Below are 17,909 nucleotides of genomic sequence, written 5' to 3' on the forward strand. Positions count from 1 at the left end.
ATATATATATATATAACAGACTGAGAGACTGCACTGAACTGTCACTGTCATTGCACTGCTGATGCTACACCATTGTCACTTGCATTTCAATAAGTAATTTTTCATGCATTTCACTAAGTAATTTGTTTTGTGGGTACTCCATATGCAATATTTGCAGTTTCATTATAGCATTTTTGCGCTGTTACATCAATATTTATGCACAAATTGTATTTTGCACTATCATAGTCTGAGTACAGTTAATGGTCATTTACGCACTATAACCAGCACATCACCACTTGCTGCTAGTAAATTTTTTCACTTTATTCCCAATTGTAAACTGTAACTTGTGTTTATATTAGATTAATTGTACTTTTGCTTTTGTTTTACATGGTGCATGTTATGGCAAAGTTTTAAATTTCATGGCACTCTGTACAATAACATTATTTTAGTCTTTAAACAGTGGTATGAAAAAGTATCTGAATCTTTTGGAATTTCTCACATTTCTGGATAAAATCACCATCGCATGTTATATTTGTCAAAATCACACAGATGAAAATTCAGTGTCTGCTTTAACTAAAACCACCCAAACATTTATAGGTTTTCATATTTTAATCAGGATAGCATGCAAACAATGACAGAAGGGGGGAAAATTAGTAAGTAAACCTTCTGCCTTTGTGTCAATCGGAAACTATCAGTCAGAACGAACCAAATTCACGTGTGGAGTCCCTCAAGGGTCAATTCTTGGACCACTCTTATTTAACATCTATATGCTTCCATTAGCTCAGATAATGGAACAGTATGACATCTCCAATCACGCCTATGCAGATGACACACAACTGTACATTTCTGTGTCCCCACATGATTATACTCACTTAGTCTCCCTGAGTAAATGCATTCATCAAATCAATGAATGGATGTGCCAGAATTTTCTCCAGTTAAATGTGGAGAAGACAGAGGTGATCATTTTTGGGCCAAAAAAGGAAAGGTCAAAGATAAGCAGCCAACTTAGCACAATGTCACTTACAGCTACAAATTAAGTCAGAAACCTGGGCGTAATCATTGACTCAGACCTAAAATTTGATAGCCATCTAAAGTCCGTCACTAAATCCGCTTATTACCACCTAAAAAATATAACCAGAATTAAGGGGCTTCTGACACAACAAGACATGGAAAAACCTATGCATGCATTCATTTTCAGCAGATTGGACTATTGCAACGGTATATTTACAGGTCTTGATAAAAAATCAGTCAGGAAGCTGCAGCTAGTACAGAATGCTGCAGCCAGAGTCCTCACAAATACAAGGAAGCTGGACCACATTACACCGGTTTTGAAATCGCTACACTGGCTTCCAGTGAGTCAAAAGATAGACTATAAAATACTACTGCTCGTCTACAAAACACTTAATGGCCTTGGACCAAAATACATGCTTGACTTGTTAGATTCCTATGAGACATCCAGACCCCTAAGGTCGTCTGGAACCGGTCTTCTGCATGTTCCAAGAACAAGAACCAAGCAGGGTGAGGCAGCATTTAGTTATTATGCTCCTCACCTCTGGAACAAGTTACCCGAACCTCTGAAGTATGCTCAAACTGTTAGCTCTTTTAAATCAGGGCTAAAAACGCTTTTGTTTAGCACTGCATATCCATAACGGTCTATATATTTCAATCTACCTGCTTTCTATTCCTCTTGTGCTTATCTCCATTGCTGATTTCAATTATTATTAGTAGTAGTAGTTTTTGTTTTATTTTTTATTTTTGTTTTATTTGTATTTATTTATTTTTATTCTGTGATTGAGTGCGATCTTTTGTCTTGGTTTTTACGTTGTATTGATTTAAATGTGATTTTTATGATCTTCATGTGATGTAAAGCACTTTGAATTGCCTCGTGTTGAATTGTGCTATATAAATAAATTTGCCTTGCCTTGCCTCTGCCTAATGAGTCTATAAGAGCAATTGAAACCAATTTTTACCAAACATTTCAAGTCAAGTGTGTGCCCAATGACTGATGAGCTGTTTAAAGCGGCCAAACAATGTATTGATGAGAAGCATTGTCTGATGTGCATCATGACGCGGTCAAAAGAGCTATCTGAAGACCTGCGATCCAAGGATTGTTGATTTGTATAAAGCTGGAAAAAGGCTACAAAACCATCTCTAAAAGTCTGGATATTCATCCATCGACAGTCAGAAAAATTGTCTACAAATGGAGAGAGTTTGGCACTGCTGCTTCTCTCCCAAGCAGTGGCCGTCCACCAAAGATGACACCAAGAATTAAGCGCAGAATACTCAAAGAGGTAAAAAAAGAACCCTAGAGTGTCTGATAAAGACTTCTAGAAATCACTGGCAGTCCAATATCTCTGTGCACACATCAACTATATGTAAAACTATGGCCAAGAATGGTGTTCATTGGCGGACTCTACGGAGAAAGCCACTGCTGTTTAAAAAAAACATTGTTGCTCGTTTAATGTTTGCAAATAGGAACTTGGACACTCCACAGAAGTTTTGGCTAAATATTTTGTGGACTAATAAAACCAAAGTTGAATTGTTTAGGAGTGTATAACACCATAACCATAACACACAACATCATGTGTGGAAGAAAAATTTGACAGCTCACCAACATCGACACCTCATCCCCGCCATGAAGCATGGTAGAGGCAGCATCATGATTTGGGCCTGTTTTGCTGCCTCAGGGCCTGGACAACTTGCAATCATTAATGGAACAATGAATTCAAAAGTTTATCTGTATGTTTTGCAGGGAAACCAATTCAAAGTCCAGACTTGAACCCCATTGAGATGCTGTGGCATGACATAAAGACAGCGATTCATGTCAAACATCCCAGGAATTTGACTGAACTAGAGCAGTTTTGTCGAGAAGAATGGGGCAAGATTAGTCTGATCAATGTGCCAGACTGATCTGCAGCTTCAGGAAGCGTCTGTTCGAAGTTATTGCTGCCAAAGGGGGGGGGGGGCGCACAAAATAGTAAATGTGATGGCTCACTTACTTATTTTTTCCTATTCTGTCATTGTTTGCATTCTATCCTCATTAAAATATGAAAACCTTTAAATGTTTGGGTGGTTTTAGTTAAAGTGGAGTTTTTTCATCTGTGTGATTGTGACAAAGATCAGATCACATTTGAAGGTGATTTTATGCAGACGTGATCAATTCCAAAAGGTTCAGATACTTTTTCACACCAAAAATTGCCCATAAAAGGAACACTGGAATTACATTGTAAGTGATCAAAAACATTTTTACTGTGAAAACTTGGTTAAAAAATTGGCTCTCTGGAAAATTAATCAAAAATATTTCACTTCTTGTGTTTAACCAGGAAAATACTTTTAGATACACCTCACTACTGCACATAGTTGCAAGACCAAAACACTTGACCTCAACCATTCGGAGGTCACTTGTTGCTAATAGAGTATAAGGTACTGTATTAGCATTTTATAAGCGTAAATTTATTAAATCACCCGTGTGACAATGCATTGAGTGCATAACTGATCGTTTTGTTTGTAATTTAGCTGCACGTAATGTTAATGCATGACTGTTGTTTCCGAATCATCAATATTGGCACATTATAAAATATCATAGTAGTTGACCGACCTGACCTTGACATACACACATAAGAGAGGAAAGAGACTCACCTGTCATGTAGTTTGTCCATTTGTACAGAACGCCTTCCATGTTTTCCTTTTTTTCTCCGTTTATCTTGTGACAGCTGCTAGCTAACGCAACGAGTCAATCAAGCACGTAACTGTCATCTTTAGCTACTTTCCCTCTCGAATAAACCAATATTTGGCGAGCTAAGGAGAAATGTAACGGCATCGTTCTGTTCCAAGATTGATCTTTAAAGCTAACTTAAAGACAAGTCAGCTGACAGCGAGGAGGGAAAAATGTCAACAAAAGCCGATGACGAAGGCTCGCGAGGGTCATTTCACATTAGACACGAATACATCATAAGGCGTAAAACATCTATTTTTGTGACAATGTTGGCTTTATGATACAATGTTGAAACCAGTAAAGTATACAAAAATACTTGACGATGTGGCTCATATATGCCATACCGGTAGGTGGTACTAATATTAATGGTTAGAATCAAGGGCGTAGGTTAAGTGTCAACATTGGTAGGGACTGCATATATATTTTTTTGCTGGGGACGGGATATTAATAGGACCAAACAGATTATTGAACTGGGGTCGGGGCTACATTTCTCACGAATAGGAACCTAATAATTGATATGCCAAATGATCAATGCAAAAAAAAAAAAAAAAAATCTGTATTGATTCATACTAACTTTCACGTGTATCCCATCTAGTGACCCCCCTGTTCGATTCAAAACTGCTAAAGAAACATTTTGAAAACTTCCAGAATAAATGACCGGATTTAATTACCAAATTTAAATTGCAACATTCGAACATAAATTATATTAACATGCACCATAGCCACAAAATTGTTAATAATCTCTTAGCTATCCAGGGATGCAAAATAAAAAAAGATTTGTCTTAAGACCACTCAACATTATCTGTCGCAATAAAGAAATTAAATATAACTGAATAAACTTCTTTGTCAGGGTATAATAAAAATAGAACCTTCGTTCAGGTAAAACACTACTGCTTTTGTCCACAAGTACAGCCACTCAAAAAAATATGAAAACTTTTTACCTTTGTTATGATTAATGTATGATTATCTAAAGAAGAAAAAATTCGGCATAGGCTGCAAATTAAAACCTTTTCTAAATAAATATAGTAGAAAATAAATAAATTTTAAATAAATCCAAGTCATCAGCCAATCAGGCACATTCAGCAAGTGAAAAGGGGTAAATGTAAGTCTGAACATAATGAAAATGAGTCATTTAATAATGGTAGGGTCAATTATATCCTTACAACATATAGGAAGACAATCTAAATGACCTATCGGGTGATTCAAAACGCATGTGCCAAAATCACACAACATGTCAAAAATGAAAAACATTACAAAACTCTAGCTTGGACGCATGTGTTGGACATCATTTCAAGTTTTATTCCATGTTTTATAAGTGCTCAAACTAATACTATAAACTACTACTTACAAGAACTCAGTGTGGCAAAATAAATGAAGATATTACTACTAAAACATTTCTAATTGCAATCATTTTCTGGGAGAAATGGAGCATTATCTGACAGAATTGCAGGGGTGCCAATACTATAGGCCAGCAGTGTACGTAATAATAAATGTCATGTCATGTGTTTGCCACAGGATGGCAGTAAATACACATTTTAGAGAGAGCAATAGAGCCAAAAATAATAAATTGATAATCAATGTGTAAAACTTGAAATGATGTTCAACACATGTGTCCAAGCTCGAGTTTTGTAATGTTTTTCATTTTTGACATGTTCCGTTATGATTTCGGCACATTCATTTTGAATCACCCTATAAAGCAAATAAGGTTGCTTAAAAGTTGGTGGGGACAATTTGAGTATCCTGAAAAGTTGGTCATGTCTCTACTGTCCCTATGCAAACCTACGCCCTTGGTTAGAATACATGCTGCCGGATAAATGACCGTTGTTAAATATTTCTATTTAATTTTTTTTTCTTTTTTTTTCTTTTTAACCCTGTCACAGTGGTTACGACAGTAGACAGCTATTCAAAAGTTGACACTTAAGACCTTTGACCCTTTATAGGGCAAGTGACTTTTTTTTCTTTAATTAAAAAAAAAACCTTAAAAATGTGCAATTATTATATATTTATTAAAACTAGTATTCATGATTGTATTTTTATATTTACTTTAAATCAATTTATAAATACATTGTTTATAAAAACTAAATAAAATTGAAGGAGTCATCTGCAGGCATGAAAATGGATCATGGGTTAAAAAAGTGAGAAGGGTGTGTACACTGTACAACTCGGGCTGTCCCAAACGACTAATTTTCTCCCGATTAGTCAGCCGACTATTTTTACAATTAGTCGACTAATCAAATTTTTTATTTTTTATTTTTTTACTAATTTAGCAATTCAATTTTTGATGACGCTGATCAATTCACAAAAATGTTTTGGTACACTTAAATTCTTTATTAAAGTACAAATAAACACGTAAATAAAAACAATAAATCACAAATAAACAATGAGGTCAAATGCTGATAGCATTAACTAGTGAAAAAGAACGGAATGTAAACAGATTCAGAACACTGACTTCGTCTTTCCAACATGATTCAAAACAATTTTTTAAAATCTAGCATTATTATTATTGTATGCTACTATATAAAATAGTAGTATAATAATTATTCATTGCCAATCAGATTTTTCATAAAGGGTGTCATTTTAAAGCTATTCTTAGTGTAGAAACTGAATTCTGTAGTATGTGGGATTAAAAGTTTTTTTTTGTGTTTTTTTTTTTTCCAAGTTTAAAAAAACAACAACAAAATAGGCGGGTGACAAGAAGAGGTCAGTTTCTCATGCCATAATGGGAGGGGACTTACTGTACTTTACTTAGCATATCACCACACTGGTAAATAATATTTAATTTAGTAATGCATTGACAGTACTCACAAAGACAATTTTATTCCCACATCCATTTTACTTTCAATTACCGCCCAGCATACAGGATATATAGAGCTTTCCGTTTTTTTATGATCTTTAATAAAAATAAAAAATAAAAAAATTTAAGGGTGGGGGTGGGGGGGTGTTAAAAAAAGGGGAGGGGGGGATATCTGTGAAAAATTGGTTATTTTTAGACGATAACATGAATAACGACGTACGTGAATGCTGGTCAGACTTTTTGATTAACAAAAAACATTAATATGAATGTTGAAAACTTTAAAAACATGCCGAATCTGGACTGATGTGAAAGGTGAGAATAAAAATTTATCTGATCATCCTTTAAGGTGTCACGCAAGACTGCAAGACATCCAGGATATCAGCAAACAGAGACAAACTTAAAAAAAAACGTGAATGTGTATCTTTGATCTTAATACTACAGCTTTTGCTATTGGGTGAAAAACAGAATACATAATCCAAACGTTTTAACAAACATTTTTTATTTTAATGTTGTTTTGCAACAAAAGGCCAATTCACAGATAAGTGGCAAAACGTTTTCAAAATTAACTTTTGAGCTAACATGACAACAGTTGTCCTAAAACCCCATTTTAAACCCTTCAGAGGCATTCACAGTCTAAACTAATAAGTACACTGAATTTAGTTGCTACTGCCACTTCTGGGAGAGGATTGGACAAAACTTTACCCATTGAAATCAAATTATGTTTTGTCTTTGCCATTTTTGGCTCTTTGAAAATGGCTAACCAAACGCAACTTCAAAAAGGATAACATTTCTCATTAAAAATACATCAACATTAAAAATAACCGAAAAAGAGCCGCAATTAAAAAAAAAAAAAAAAAAAAAAGTTTTTATACCTGTAAGCAAAAAAAAAAAAAAAAAAGGAAAAGAAAAAAAAAAAAAAAAAAGTTAATCGTCAAATTATTGGCTACCATTGACTGTGAAGGCTCATTCGCTGCCAATCCCTTCCAATTAAGAGTTAGACATCCGTCACCGTCAATGGTACTGAATTAGACATCAGTCACTGTCAATGGTACTGAATTAGTCTAAAACAGGGGTAGCCAACGTTGGTCCTCGAGGGCCCCTATCCAGCTTGTTTTCCATGTTCCCCTCCTCCAACACACCTGACTCAAATAATCAGGATCATTATCAAGCTCCTGCAGAGCTTACTGATGAGCTGATCATTTGATTCAGTTGTTTTAAAAGAGGGAGACATGGAAAACAAGCTGGATAGGGGCCCTCGAGGACCGGAGTTGGCTACCCCTGGTCTAAAACTTATTTGTTCAAAAATAATGAATATGAATAACATACTGTACTGTGACTCACCATTGTTACATGATGCACGAAAACCTTTTGACTGAATAAAACAATTAGAACTTCACTCTTCAAATTAGGTCATTAGCCTTGAAAGCAGAGTTGATGGAAAAGAAACACACACAAGTGATAAATTCACTTATTTTTTTATTTCTTCTTGGAAAGCAGCCATAATGAGAACACATTAGAAAGAAAAAACTTTTAAAGTTGCAGACCTGTACTTCAGGGAAAGTAAAAATGTTAGATGCTAAAATCAACTTTAACTTTATATATAAGTCAACTGTTTTCTGTAAACAGATCAAAATATAATATTGTGGAGTCTTTGTTGAAATGTGAACGGATTTTGGAATGTACAAATATTCAAACCAAAGGACAGCTTGACTAAAATATCACATTAAAGGTCAGGGCAAACTATGGAGAAGTTTAAGGTCAGACAGTTGTCAAAGGTCGGGTCAAGGGGTCTCCGTCCATGTAGGTTGTCGGGTCTGTCAGGTCAGGGGTCGTTTTGTCAGTCGCCTGGGGAACGAGAAGCTTTACAATTACTCACATACAAAGGCCAATACACACAATGTCACCGGACATCGAAATATGGTGCAACATCGCCAAAATTAGAAATATTTTATCTAAAAGCGATGCAGAAAAATTAATTCATGCGTTCGTTACATCGAGATTGGATTACTGTAACTCCCTACTTGCAGCTTGTCCTAAAAGCTCTCTAAAAGGTCTTCAGCTAGTCCAAAACGCAGCAGCAAGACTTTTAACAGGAACCAGTAGAAGAGAGCACATCACCCCTGTGCTCCAGGCACTTCACTGGCTTCCAGTCGAGTTTAGAATTAAATTTAAAATACTCCTTCTTACATTTAAGACCATTAATGGGTTGGGGCCATCTTATCTCACCGATGCTCTGGTTCCATACCGCCCCAACAGAACACTCCGATCTCAGAATGCAGGTCTACTGGTCGTTCCTAGGGTTTATAAAAGTACTGTCGGAGCTAGAGCCTTTAGCCACCAAGCCCGTTTTATGGAATCAGCTTCCAGCTAGTATTAAAGAAGCTGAGACAGTCTCCACATTTAAGATTAGATTAAAAACGCTCCTATTCGACAAAGCTTATGGTTAGGCTAGTTGAAGTCGGAGTAGACTTACAGTTTAGTCTAAGCTGCACTAGAAGCTATAATGCTGGGGGCAGTACAGCTGCTGAGTTCTATCTCCTTTTCTTACTCTACCTACCACTTGTCTTACTTTATTTCTATTTTCCAGTGTTAATATCTATTTGTCTAGTCTCTTCATCACTAGTCACCCGGTTTCCCCTTTCCCCCCTCCCCAGAGGGGAGGGGCTATTTTTCAGCTGCAGCCTCCTGACTGTCCGGACCCCTGGCTGGATAGACGTCCTCGCTGCTACCCCCGTCTCATCTGACTAGAGGGACCTCTTCTTGCTCCTTTACTCCACTGTATTTTTACGGACTATAACTTTGCTTGCTAATTCCCATTAGCAGTTCTGGGGTTCCTGTCTATCTGTCCTGGGAGTGGATCTCTCCTGACTGTGGTACTCCCCAAGGTTTCTCATTTTTCTCCCAATTGACTCTGGAGTTTTTGGAGTTTTTCCTTGCCGGCATGGAGGGTCTTAAGGATAGGGGATACCCAGGACTTGAACTCTATCTATTCATCTTTGTTGCTTCATTTCTAATTGTGTATCATATTGCCTCTGTAAAGCCCTTTGAGACTTCTGTTGTGATTGAGGGCTATACAAATAAAATTGAATTGAATTGAATTAATTTCCAAGCTACATCCATTTGTTGGGCCAGTGCTAAGCTATATGCAACTTCCAAGATGTTTCTTTCATGTTTAATGAAGCTGCTGATTGGGAGTCGCCGTATTGACACGGTGAGTCAAAGGCGAACTTACCTTGCACGTGCTGGCATCCTAGTACGTGCGAAGCCTTTTGTGCGATTCTTCCTTGGGAGGATCGGCAAGCATCACCTTCATCTTCACGCCGTTGACCACGCAACCGTGGAGCGCTGCCATTGCATCATCTGCGCACTGGGAAAAAAAAATAGGGGGGAATTAACATTTGGGATTGTTAGTTTTGATCCCCACTTGCAAAAGACGAGCTTATCACCTGCTTTTCTGCATACTTCACGTATCCAACTTTCCTGCCTGCCACCAAGAAGACCTCTATCAGGGATCCAAAACGGCTACAAAAAATGTGAAGAGAAATTATTTTATCCAAGCAGCAAATCAAACAGGTAGTCCCCAGTTTACGTCAGAGTTCTGTTCCTGCGCTGGTGATGTAACTCTAAATTCCGCGTAAATCGGAATTAACCCCTGAAAGACCTCAAAACAAACCTCTAAATTAAAAAAAAAAGTCAAAAAACATGTATTATACGTCATTGTACTGTCCTCGCCAAGACGTTAGAGCTAAGTCCTAGCTAGACAGTGAGCTAAGCTACGAAATGACGATGCCAGACGTCAGTGTGGTTTGCCGACTTCAGCTGCTCATGACATCAATACTTTCAGAATAAAACTAAAATAAAATGAAATTAAATCAGTCTCATCTTAAATAACATCAATTCAAATTTGTGTTTACAAGTAGCAGCTGATACAGCAATAACAAATGATTAGCATGTATCAGGTAGCGTCCGCACATCATCAAGCACATCAACTCATCCCAAGTATTCGACTACAATTGAAAATGCACAATAAACAGTACAAAAGGGCTTATATACAGCAGCCACCTATGGATGCTTCACAAGCAACAAATGTGCGCGCAGGCTGTCACCTCTGTCACTCGGCTGTTCTGTGTGTGCGTGTGTGGGGTGGGCACGTCTGTACATGTGCTCGCTTCCGGTTCTACGCGTCCCGCGCCAAAATAAAAGCATGCATCACAAAACAAAAGTCAACATTTAAAAAAAAAAAAAAAAAAAAACCTCAGGCATTGTAAAGTCAAAATCGCCTAAATCGGCTCCGTCGTAACCCGGAGACAACCTGCATTCAAGGCTCAAGAAAAGGTTTCAAACTAAATGTGTTTTGAGTTGACCCTCGTACATGTCGCACCACAACATGGGAGATTTTTGGACAATTTTTGGGACCTATTTCAGATACCAATATGACTTGAACAAAGAAAACCTTACAAAAACAAAAAAAATAACACTTCTATAAATGTCACAGGATTTTACATAATTTTTACTGACCGTTGGTTGGTAAAGACAGATGACATTCAGAACAAGAAAACTCATCTGACACCAGGGGTCGCGTTAACCGAATATTTTCCGTCGTTGACCGATTTTTTAAAACGGTGACGGAAAAAACTGAAATCCACCTGTCATTTTGACAGGTTGCAATTCACACCCCAGACCACAGGGTGGCGAGTGGGCATATTAATTAGCTATTGTCTCTCTTAATGCATGACGTCGTTGGCCTTACTGTGAAAAATGTCAAGCAACTGAGTGTCTGAAGTTTCTTCAAAAAGCCCCAAAACGACAATGGTGTTGATAAAAGAGGTGAAAAAACAGGGACTGCACAAGCGGGCACGCAATTCAAGTCCATGCGCACCAGGAGGAAGGTGTAAGACTCCATTCAGGCCACAGCAGGTGAACTGTTAATTTCATTGTTCCATAATGTAGCCTACCTACTGGGGCCACAGTCCGCAGTTTTTGTCACTGCGGAGAAAAAGTTACATATTCATCTGCTTGATGTGTGATGGCACGGTTTGGATTCTCTGTTAAGCTTGTTCGGACAGAATATTAATTTAAAATGAATGAAAACTAAATACTATTGAATATGTTGAAGCGGTATGCAATGTTAAGAGTCTTGTTAGCTCGAATTGCTGTGTCCAGCCGCTGTAGCTCTGCTTCTCTCTGTGAACTCTCTATTCAAGCCGGTGTTGTGCCGAAAAATAGCCGCTCCGCGTGAAATGTCCCCCCTGACAGGAACACTTATTTATAACGCTTCATTGAGCGTTTTATTTGATTTATTTGTTTATTTATTTTATTATTGAGCGGCCACACGTCACTCGTACAGCTTTTTCTTACCAATCGATGGACATGGAAACGATTTTCTTGTACCGTGGATATATGTATTATTTTACTTTGCTTGAATTAATAAATGTCATACCTGTGTGTCATTGAGATATGGTCGTGAAAACCTGTAGACTAATACATTTCTGTTCAAAGATGGGTTATGTGGCCCAGTCCACGATCTGTTACTAAAATAAGGTACTAGTATTTTGTCTAATTTATTTATTTAAAACTGATTTTACAGTCCTAAATCCATTGCTGTAATGCGTCCATGAAAACATTTGATGTTTTCAACTCAATAAAGCGTTATAAATGAGCGTTCCCGTCAGGGGGGACATTTCACGCGGGGCGGCTATTTTTCGGCACAACACCGCAACGCGCGCGGCTCTTAAGTGTCTCTGTCACGTGACTGTCGTAGCCGCTAACGCGCTCGGCCAAATGGACACACAAGTACGTAAGGTGAATTATGCCAAACAAAGGGTCACCACAATGTCATTATCATCGTTTTAAAAATTTAAGTGACGGGTAAAAATAGATTATGACCAGATTTTTATGACCCTGTCAGTCAAAATGACAGACAACAAAAAAGTCTAGCGCAACCTCTGTCTGACACAAAAATTAAAATATCGTGTTCCTAAATGAATGCCAAGCATAAATGGGGTATTTGTATTTCATTAATGGGCTGCCATTGAGGGTGATAGACGTCCAAGTCATTTGAACTGGTAGGGGCTGATTGGAAGTCTATTGCTGTTAATGGCAGTTAATGAGTTTAGTGGGAGGAGACTACGTGAGATGTGTTTACCCATAAACGTTCTCCAGCACATCGATGGGCAAGGGGGCTGGGCTGAACACCACAAACAAGCGCTCCTTGCACAAGCTGTCAGCGGGCGCCAGCTTCTTGATGGGTGGCAGGCTCACGTCTGTTTGGATCCGGGGGCCTGGAGGCCCACTGAATCCCTGGGGGTAGGGGGTGTATTAGTATTGTTTGATGCGTGTAGTTTCATTGTTGCATAAGATGAACAAAGGAATTGCACTAGCTACCTACCGGGTGAGAAGAGGTAGGATGTTTGACGGCTTGGTTGTTGGAGGGTCCATTCCATACTGATGGCAACATCTGGATGGCCACAAACTGCATAGCCATCCTACCTACTGAACTACAAAATCACATTCATTCAGTAAACAGCATGTCAATATTTTGTTCCCTCATTCCCGACCAGCCGAACATGTGTGTACCCGCTGCAATCTTCTCCGTCATCCATAAAGTCAACAACCAGTCTGTTTCCTGGTGGATATTCAAATCCGTTCAGTTTGTCCTTTGCATATAATGCCGATCCCAGGTTGCTGTAGCGGACTATAGCGTGACCTGCAGCCGCACCAACAAAACATAAAACGTGCTTTTCTTTTATTATTTCAAAATAGCCACACCCCCATGTCAAGTCCTGACCTTTGCTTGTCCCATAAACGTCCCGCTGTTGCTTGCAGTATTCCATCCCCGGAATGATGTCAAACAGAGCAAAAAATTGCTCCTGGCTGAGGGCGGCGCGGGTCGTCGCCAGCAGGCAGTGGCTCAAGTCGGCGCCGTGGTAGTCCATCATTTGGTAGTTGACGGATTCAGCCGGTGCAGCCATGTTGTAAGGGAACAAGGCCATGGAGTCGGCGCTGCCCATGTATTCGCTCCTGGTCCCCATGCTGCTGTTGGGGTCTTCCGTGGCTGCGGCTTTGGTGCGAGGTTCCGCCAGAATGGCCCTGTAAGCTGACAGAAACACGACAGTCATTAGTTTATGCGTCCTTGAAAGCATGCCTTCAGAACCACTGGTTCAAGAGAGCTTCAGGCGCGACCTTACATTTGTCACAGTTCTCAATAGCCAGGGCTGCTTGCGAGGGTCTGTAGTACCTCACATAGCCCAAACCTTTACTCTCCCCTGTCACTTTGTTCTTGACAATGATGCAATATTCAATGTCACCATATTCCTGAGGGAACACAAGAGCCAAAAAAAATCAGTCAGGTTTCACCACGTATTTCTATTCAGCACCTTGAAAGTGGCTTCATGTACCTTAAAGGTGTTCTTCAGGTCATCCTCAGAGAAGGATTTGGGGATCATGACAAAGATCCTGGTCAGGTCCTCATCCTCCACGTCTCGGTGGCTGGAGGACGACCGCGACTGGGCGATAAAAACCTGCAATAAAGGCCCAAGTCAAGATGAAGAAAGTCAGTGAGGTCATGCAATTGTCAGTGACGGAAATCCAATCCTTTGGATCTGGCGAATGATAGCTGCCAGCACTCCCAGTTTGCTCATTCTTCTCTGCTAGTGAAGGCGATAGATGTCAAGTGCGCAATCATGTTTCATTGCCATGGGATATTCAATCCATTTTGACAGCCAGGCTCTCCCAGTCAACATGGATTCAACATCTATTGCCGTGAATGACGGCCAATAAAGTTAAAATAGATTGGACATCTATCGCCATTAATGGTTGCAAATTAGTTCATGTATTATTGTCAGGAGTGTGTCAACATTCTTAACTATCCCTAGCAGGGTTTCCCCAACACATAAAAGATTGTGGCGCACCCCCACACCAAAATAAAAGTCGTCACGCCTTGCAAGTTTTTTTTTTTTTTTTTTTTAAGATTTAAAGAATTTAATGTATAATTTGACATGACATCTAAATGAATATATACAGGTAGACCCGGATTACGAACAAGTTCCATTCCTACGCTGGCAACATAACCCAATTTCTGCGCAAGTCGGAATCAACCCTTTAAATAAATATCCAGAAAGTCCAAAAGTATTTTAGTTTAATGATGGAGGATACACTGCCCTATGGTGGGAGGATTGGGTGTGGCTTGGCTTCTATGACTTAGTAGGAGTCTCGCTTGACATGGATATAGGACAGCTGGCCTCTCAATTGGCTCACATAAGGGTGTAAGTTTTTTCAGCAAATATATGTTTTTGTATGCATTTGTAATTAAGCTTAGAGCTACAGTTTGTGGAGTTATGGGTGAGCGATTTGCTATGAAAATTGTAACTACTTTAGCATTCATAGCTTTTAAGCAAGCGGACTTTTGCTAGGCAAATAAAGCTAAATTAATCTACTAAATTTACATTTTGATCAGACGAGATGGACGTTTGAGCACCAATTGTATTGTGTCAGGTTTTTTTATTGTTAAAATTTGTTTAGTTTTGAACATGGTGTGCATATATGTGCTACAGATTTACAAATTGTCAAAAGTGAAGGAAGGAAAAAGCTTCAAAAACCACAGTTGCCTTGTTTTCCGTCTGTCAAGACAGAGACAGAACATGTGAAGTTAATAATAAGATACTATGTGGTAGGAGTGTGACAAAATATCGAAATGGTGATATATCGTGACACTTTCAATCCAAAAAGGTTACCGATATACTACGGCCAAGAATTGAGATATGGTGTGGTACAATAAGGTATTTTGTACGCAGCTTAAAAAAAACAAAAGCACTGGAGACAATGGCTGTAATGTATTTTATTGTTCCGATAACGTTTTCAAAAACTGAATGAGACAAGATCACAGCTGGAGACTGATCAGGAAGGCGCACCAAGTCCAGGGAAGGAGAACTAAGAAAAAAAAAGCAAACACAGGCAATCTGGCTGGGACCCAACATGGACAGGAATGGCTAAATTCAAGCCCTGGCTGTACTACAGGTAAAGGTTCATTGTTTAAAACTTGACATATTCCTTATCCCAAAAAATGACAAAACATAAGTATTTTTCATTTCACTGAAACAAATCTAATAAATATCAGTTTGCACTAGGGAGCAGGGACTAATCAGAAAAGTAACTCCCACAAAGAGACTTCAGTTTTAACTTAAATTGAATTTGTAACACGTGAAAACATGTAATTGAAGCAGTGTAGTCCTAATGGCTAATCCATTTTATGTATTTGACAATATGGACCAGGTCAGCATGATGTCAAAGATGGCATCACAGACTGTCGGCCACTGTGTTGACAATGCCCATCTCAACAGTGAACTGTGAGAGATTTCTCTGCAATTGACAGTACGACATTTGGTCAACTGTATATAAGTACTGTCCATTTACCATTACAATGTACAGAACTGTACAATGCAAGTTATAGATAATAGATGCTTGAGTGTCTTTATTTCCTACATCTCTTTTTTTCTCTTGTGTAGTTGAAGACGGACCTGAGGAACCGGCTGCAAAGGGACCATCTGGCAGCATTACTCAGATTGACTATAAATGGACCACCTATTGCCGATTTCCCTTATGAATGAGCTATGAGTGGGAACCTCTTGGTACCTCACGATACGATACGATTTGCGATACAAAGCTCACGATAACCTGACGATACAACGATTATTGATACATTGGTCAAGAAATCATTCTAGGATATTCTATAAACAACTAATAAACAGAAAAACAAGCTTCTGCGCCACTGGCTTCCAGTCCATTTTAGAATTGATTTTAAACTTTTACTGTTATATATACGTATATATTTCAAATTAAACAAAATATTTTCAAAAAATATATATTTTTGCAAATGATTTTTTTCTTTGATTAAAAAGTTTTTTTGATTGAACCAACTTTCATTGGGATTGAATGATTTAGACAAAAATGTCCTAACCATAATAAGGCTCAAACACAAAAAGGCTTCAATCAAAGAAAACAGTTTCAATGAAAAATGAAGTGTTCAAATGCGAATTTCTGAGTCTCAAATATTTTTTCACATTCAAACCTTTCTTTCTACGATTGAATTTTAAAAAAATTTTTGATTGAAGTGATTTTTAAAAAAAAAAAAAAAAAATTTTGTTTTTGTTTGAAGCAACTTATTTTTTGATTGAATAATAAAGACACAAATGTCCTGGCCAAAATGTGGTCCAAACGCAAAATTACATTACTTCAATCAAAAAAGTTGTTTCAATCAAAAAAACTTGACTTAAATAAAAAGAAAAAAAAAGAGAAATCGTTTTCAAATACATTTTTTTGAGTTTCAAATTTATTTTTGCATTCACACACTTTTATTGAAGTGACTTTTTCGATTGAAAATATATATTTTGATTGAAGCAAGTTTTTATTTCATTGAAGCAACTTTTTTAAATAGAATAATAAAGAAACAAATCCAACTCCATACGCATCCAAGTTACAATATTACCTCAAGTTGATTTGTGAAAGCAATATATTTCATACACGACTTCGTATAAACTGCTCTTTGCATCATGGCTGGAAACGGGAGTCTCTTTAAGAAACTCGCGAGCGTTGACGTCGTCATACTGTATATATTTGCCTTTTTTCCTGTAATGTGGTAGCGCTTGTTGCCAAAGTTTAACTTCACATTGCAGTTGTTCACCGGTTAGATTTGCGTAAAATATTCATATTGTAGAGGTTGTTACCTTGAGTGGTTTTTTCCCGTCGAGAAGGACCTTTCCGTGCATTTCTTCCATTGCCCGGCAGGCCTGAGACGATTTGGCGAACTTGACGTAACAAATGCCTTTAGACTCCTTCGTCTGCTTGTCTTTAACGACCCAAATGCCCTGAATGTCGCCAAACACGGAGAAGCGGTCTCGAAGCTCATCTTCGGTGACGGTGCGGCTGGTCACCAGGAACAGGCGGCTATTGGGAGGGTCGTCGAGGTTCTCCGGTGTTTGTTTCACGTTCGAGTAGGACTCGTCCATCTTGGATTTTCAGCACTTCCCTTCTCTGCTGATGCGTTCACAAGACCTCGGATTTTCTTTAAACTATTCTCTGTCTTCTACGAGTCGTTCAAATTTCTGTCGAAATATATGCTAGAAATACCGAGTAATTTTATTAGGAAAAAAAAGTACAACTTCGTGTTATTAATATAGTTCCACAAATGACAAAGTCGTAAGAATTTCGTTTTCTCTGACAAGCAGTGAACGTACCTTCAAGCTCTTTTCTAAACGACTGGCTTCTGGATCTGGATACGTGCTTTCTACTTGGATTTAAAGAAATGTGAATAAATGGCCGTGAAGGAATCTTATATTCACTCCATTTCAAACATTCCTGTAAAAGATTTACAGTGGTAAATTGGGATATCTATAATCAAAGACCAAAAATGTTAGGAATTTCTCT

The 17,909-nt window shown here is 38.2% G+C and overlaps 2 protein-coding genes across 2 annotated transcripts in view; both read right to left on the minus strand.

Annotated features, from left to right (window-relative positions):
• LOC130923281 (pleckstrin homology domain-containing family A member 3-like) overlaps nt 1–5,295 on the minus strand; it is a 29,438-nt gene extending 24,143 nt beyond the window's left edge. Inside the window, exon 1 of the mRNA XM_057848876.1 lies at nt 3,619–5,295. Within this exon, the coding sequence (XP_057704859.1) occupies nt 3,619–3,658 (40 nt within the window). The 5' untranslated portion in view covers nt 3,659–5,295. The remainder of the gene's footprint in view (nt 1–3,618) is intronic.
• Nucleotides 5,296–7,744: 2,449 nt separating this feature from the next.
• LOC130922542 (RNA-binding protein 45-like) lies at nt 7,745–17,571 on the minus strand. The gene is made up of 10 exons (XM_057847343.1): nt 17,210–17,571; nt 13,886–14,008; nt 13,676–13,802; nt 13,276–13,584; nt 13,065–13,194; nt 12,877–12,985; nt 12,634–12,788; nt 9,935–10,010; nt 9,721–9,855; nt 7,745–8,333 (listed from the first exon to the last, which is right to left on the minus strand). The coding sequence occupies exons 1-9, from the start codon at nt 17,489–17,491 to the stop codon at nt 9,739–9,741; spliced, it is 1,428 nt and encodes a 475-aa protein (XP_057703326.1). The 5' UTR covers nt 17,492–17,571; the 3' UTR covers nt 7,745–8,333; nt 9,721–9,738.
• Between the last annotated feature and the right edge of the window lie 338 nt (nt 17,572–17,909).

This window comes from Corythoichthys intestinalis, chromosome 10, assembly GCF_030265065.1.
Source record: "Corythoichthys intestinalis isolate RoL2023-P3 chromosome 10, ASM3026506v1, whole genome shotgun sequence".
NCBI classification, from domain to species: Eukaryota; Metazoa; Chordata; class Actinopteri; order Syngnathiformes; family Syngnathidae; genus Corythoichthys; species Corythoichthys intestinalis.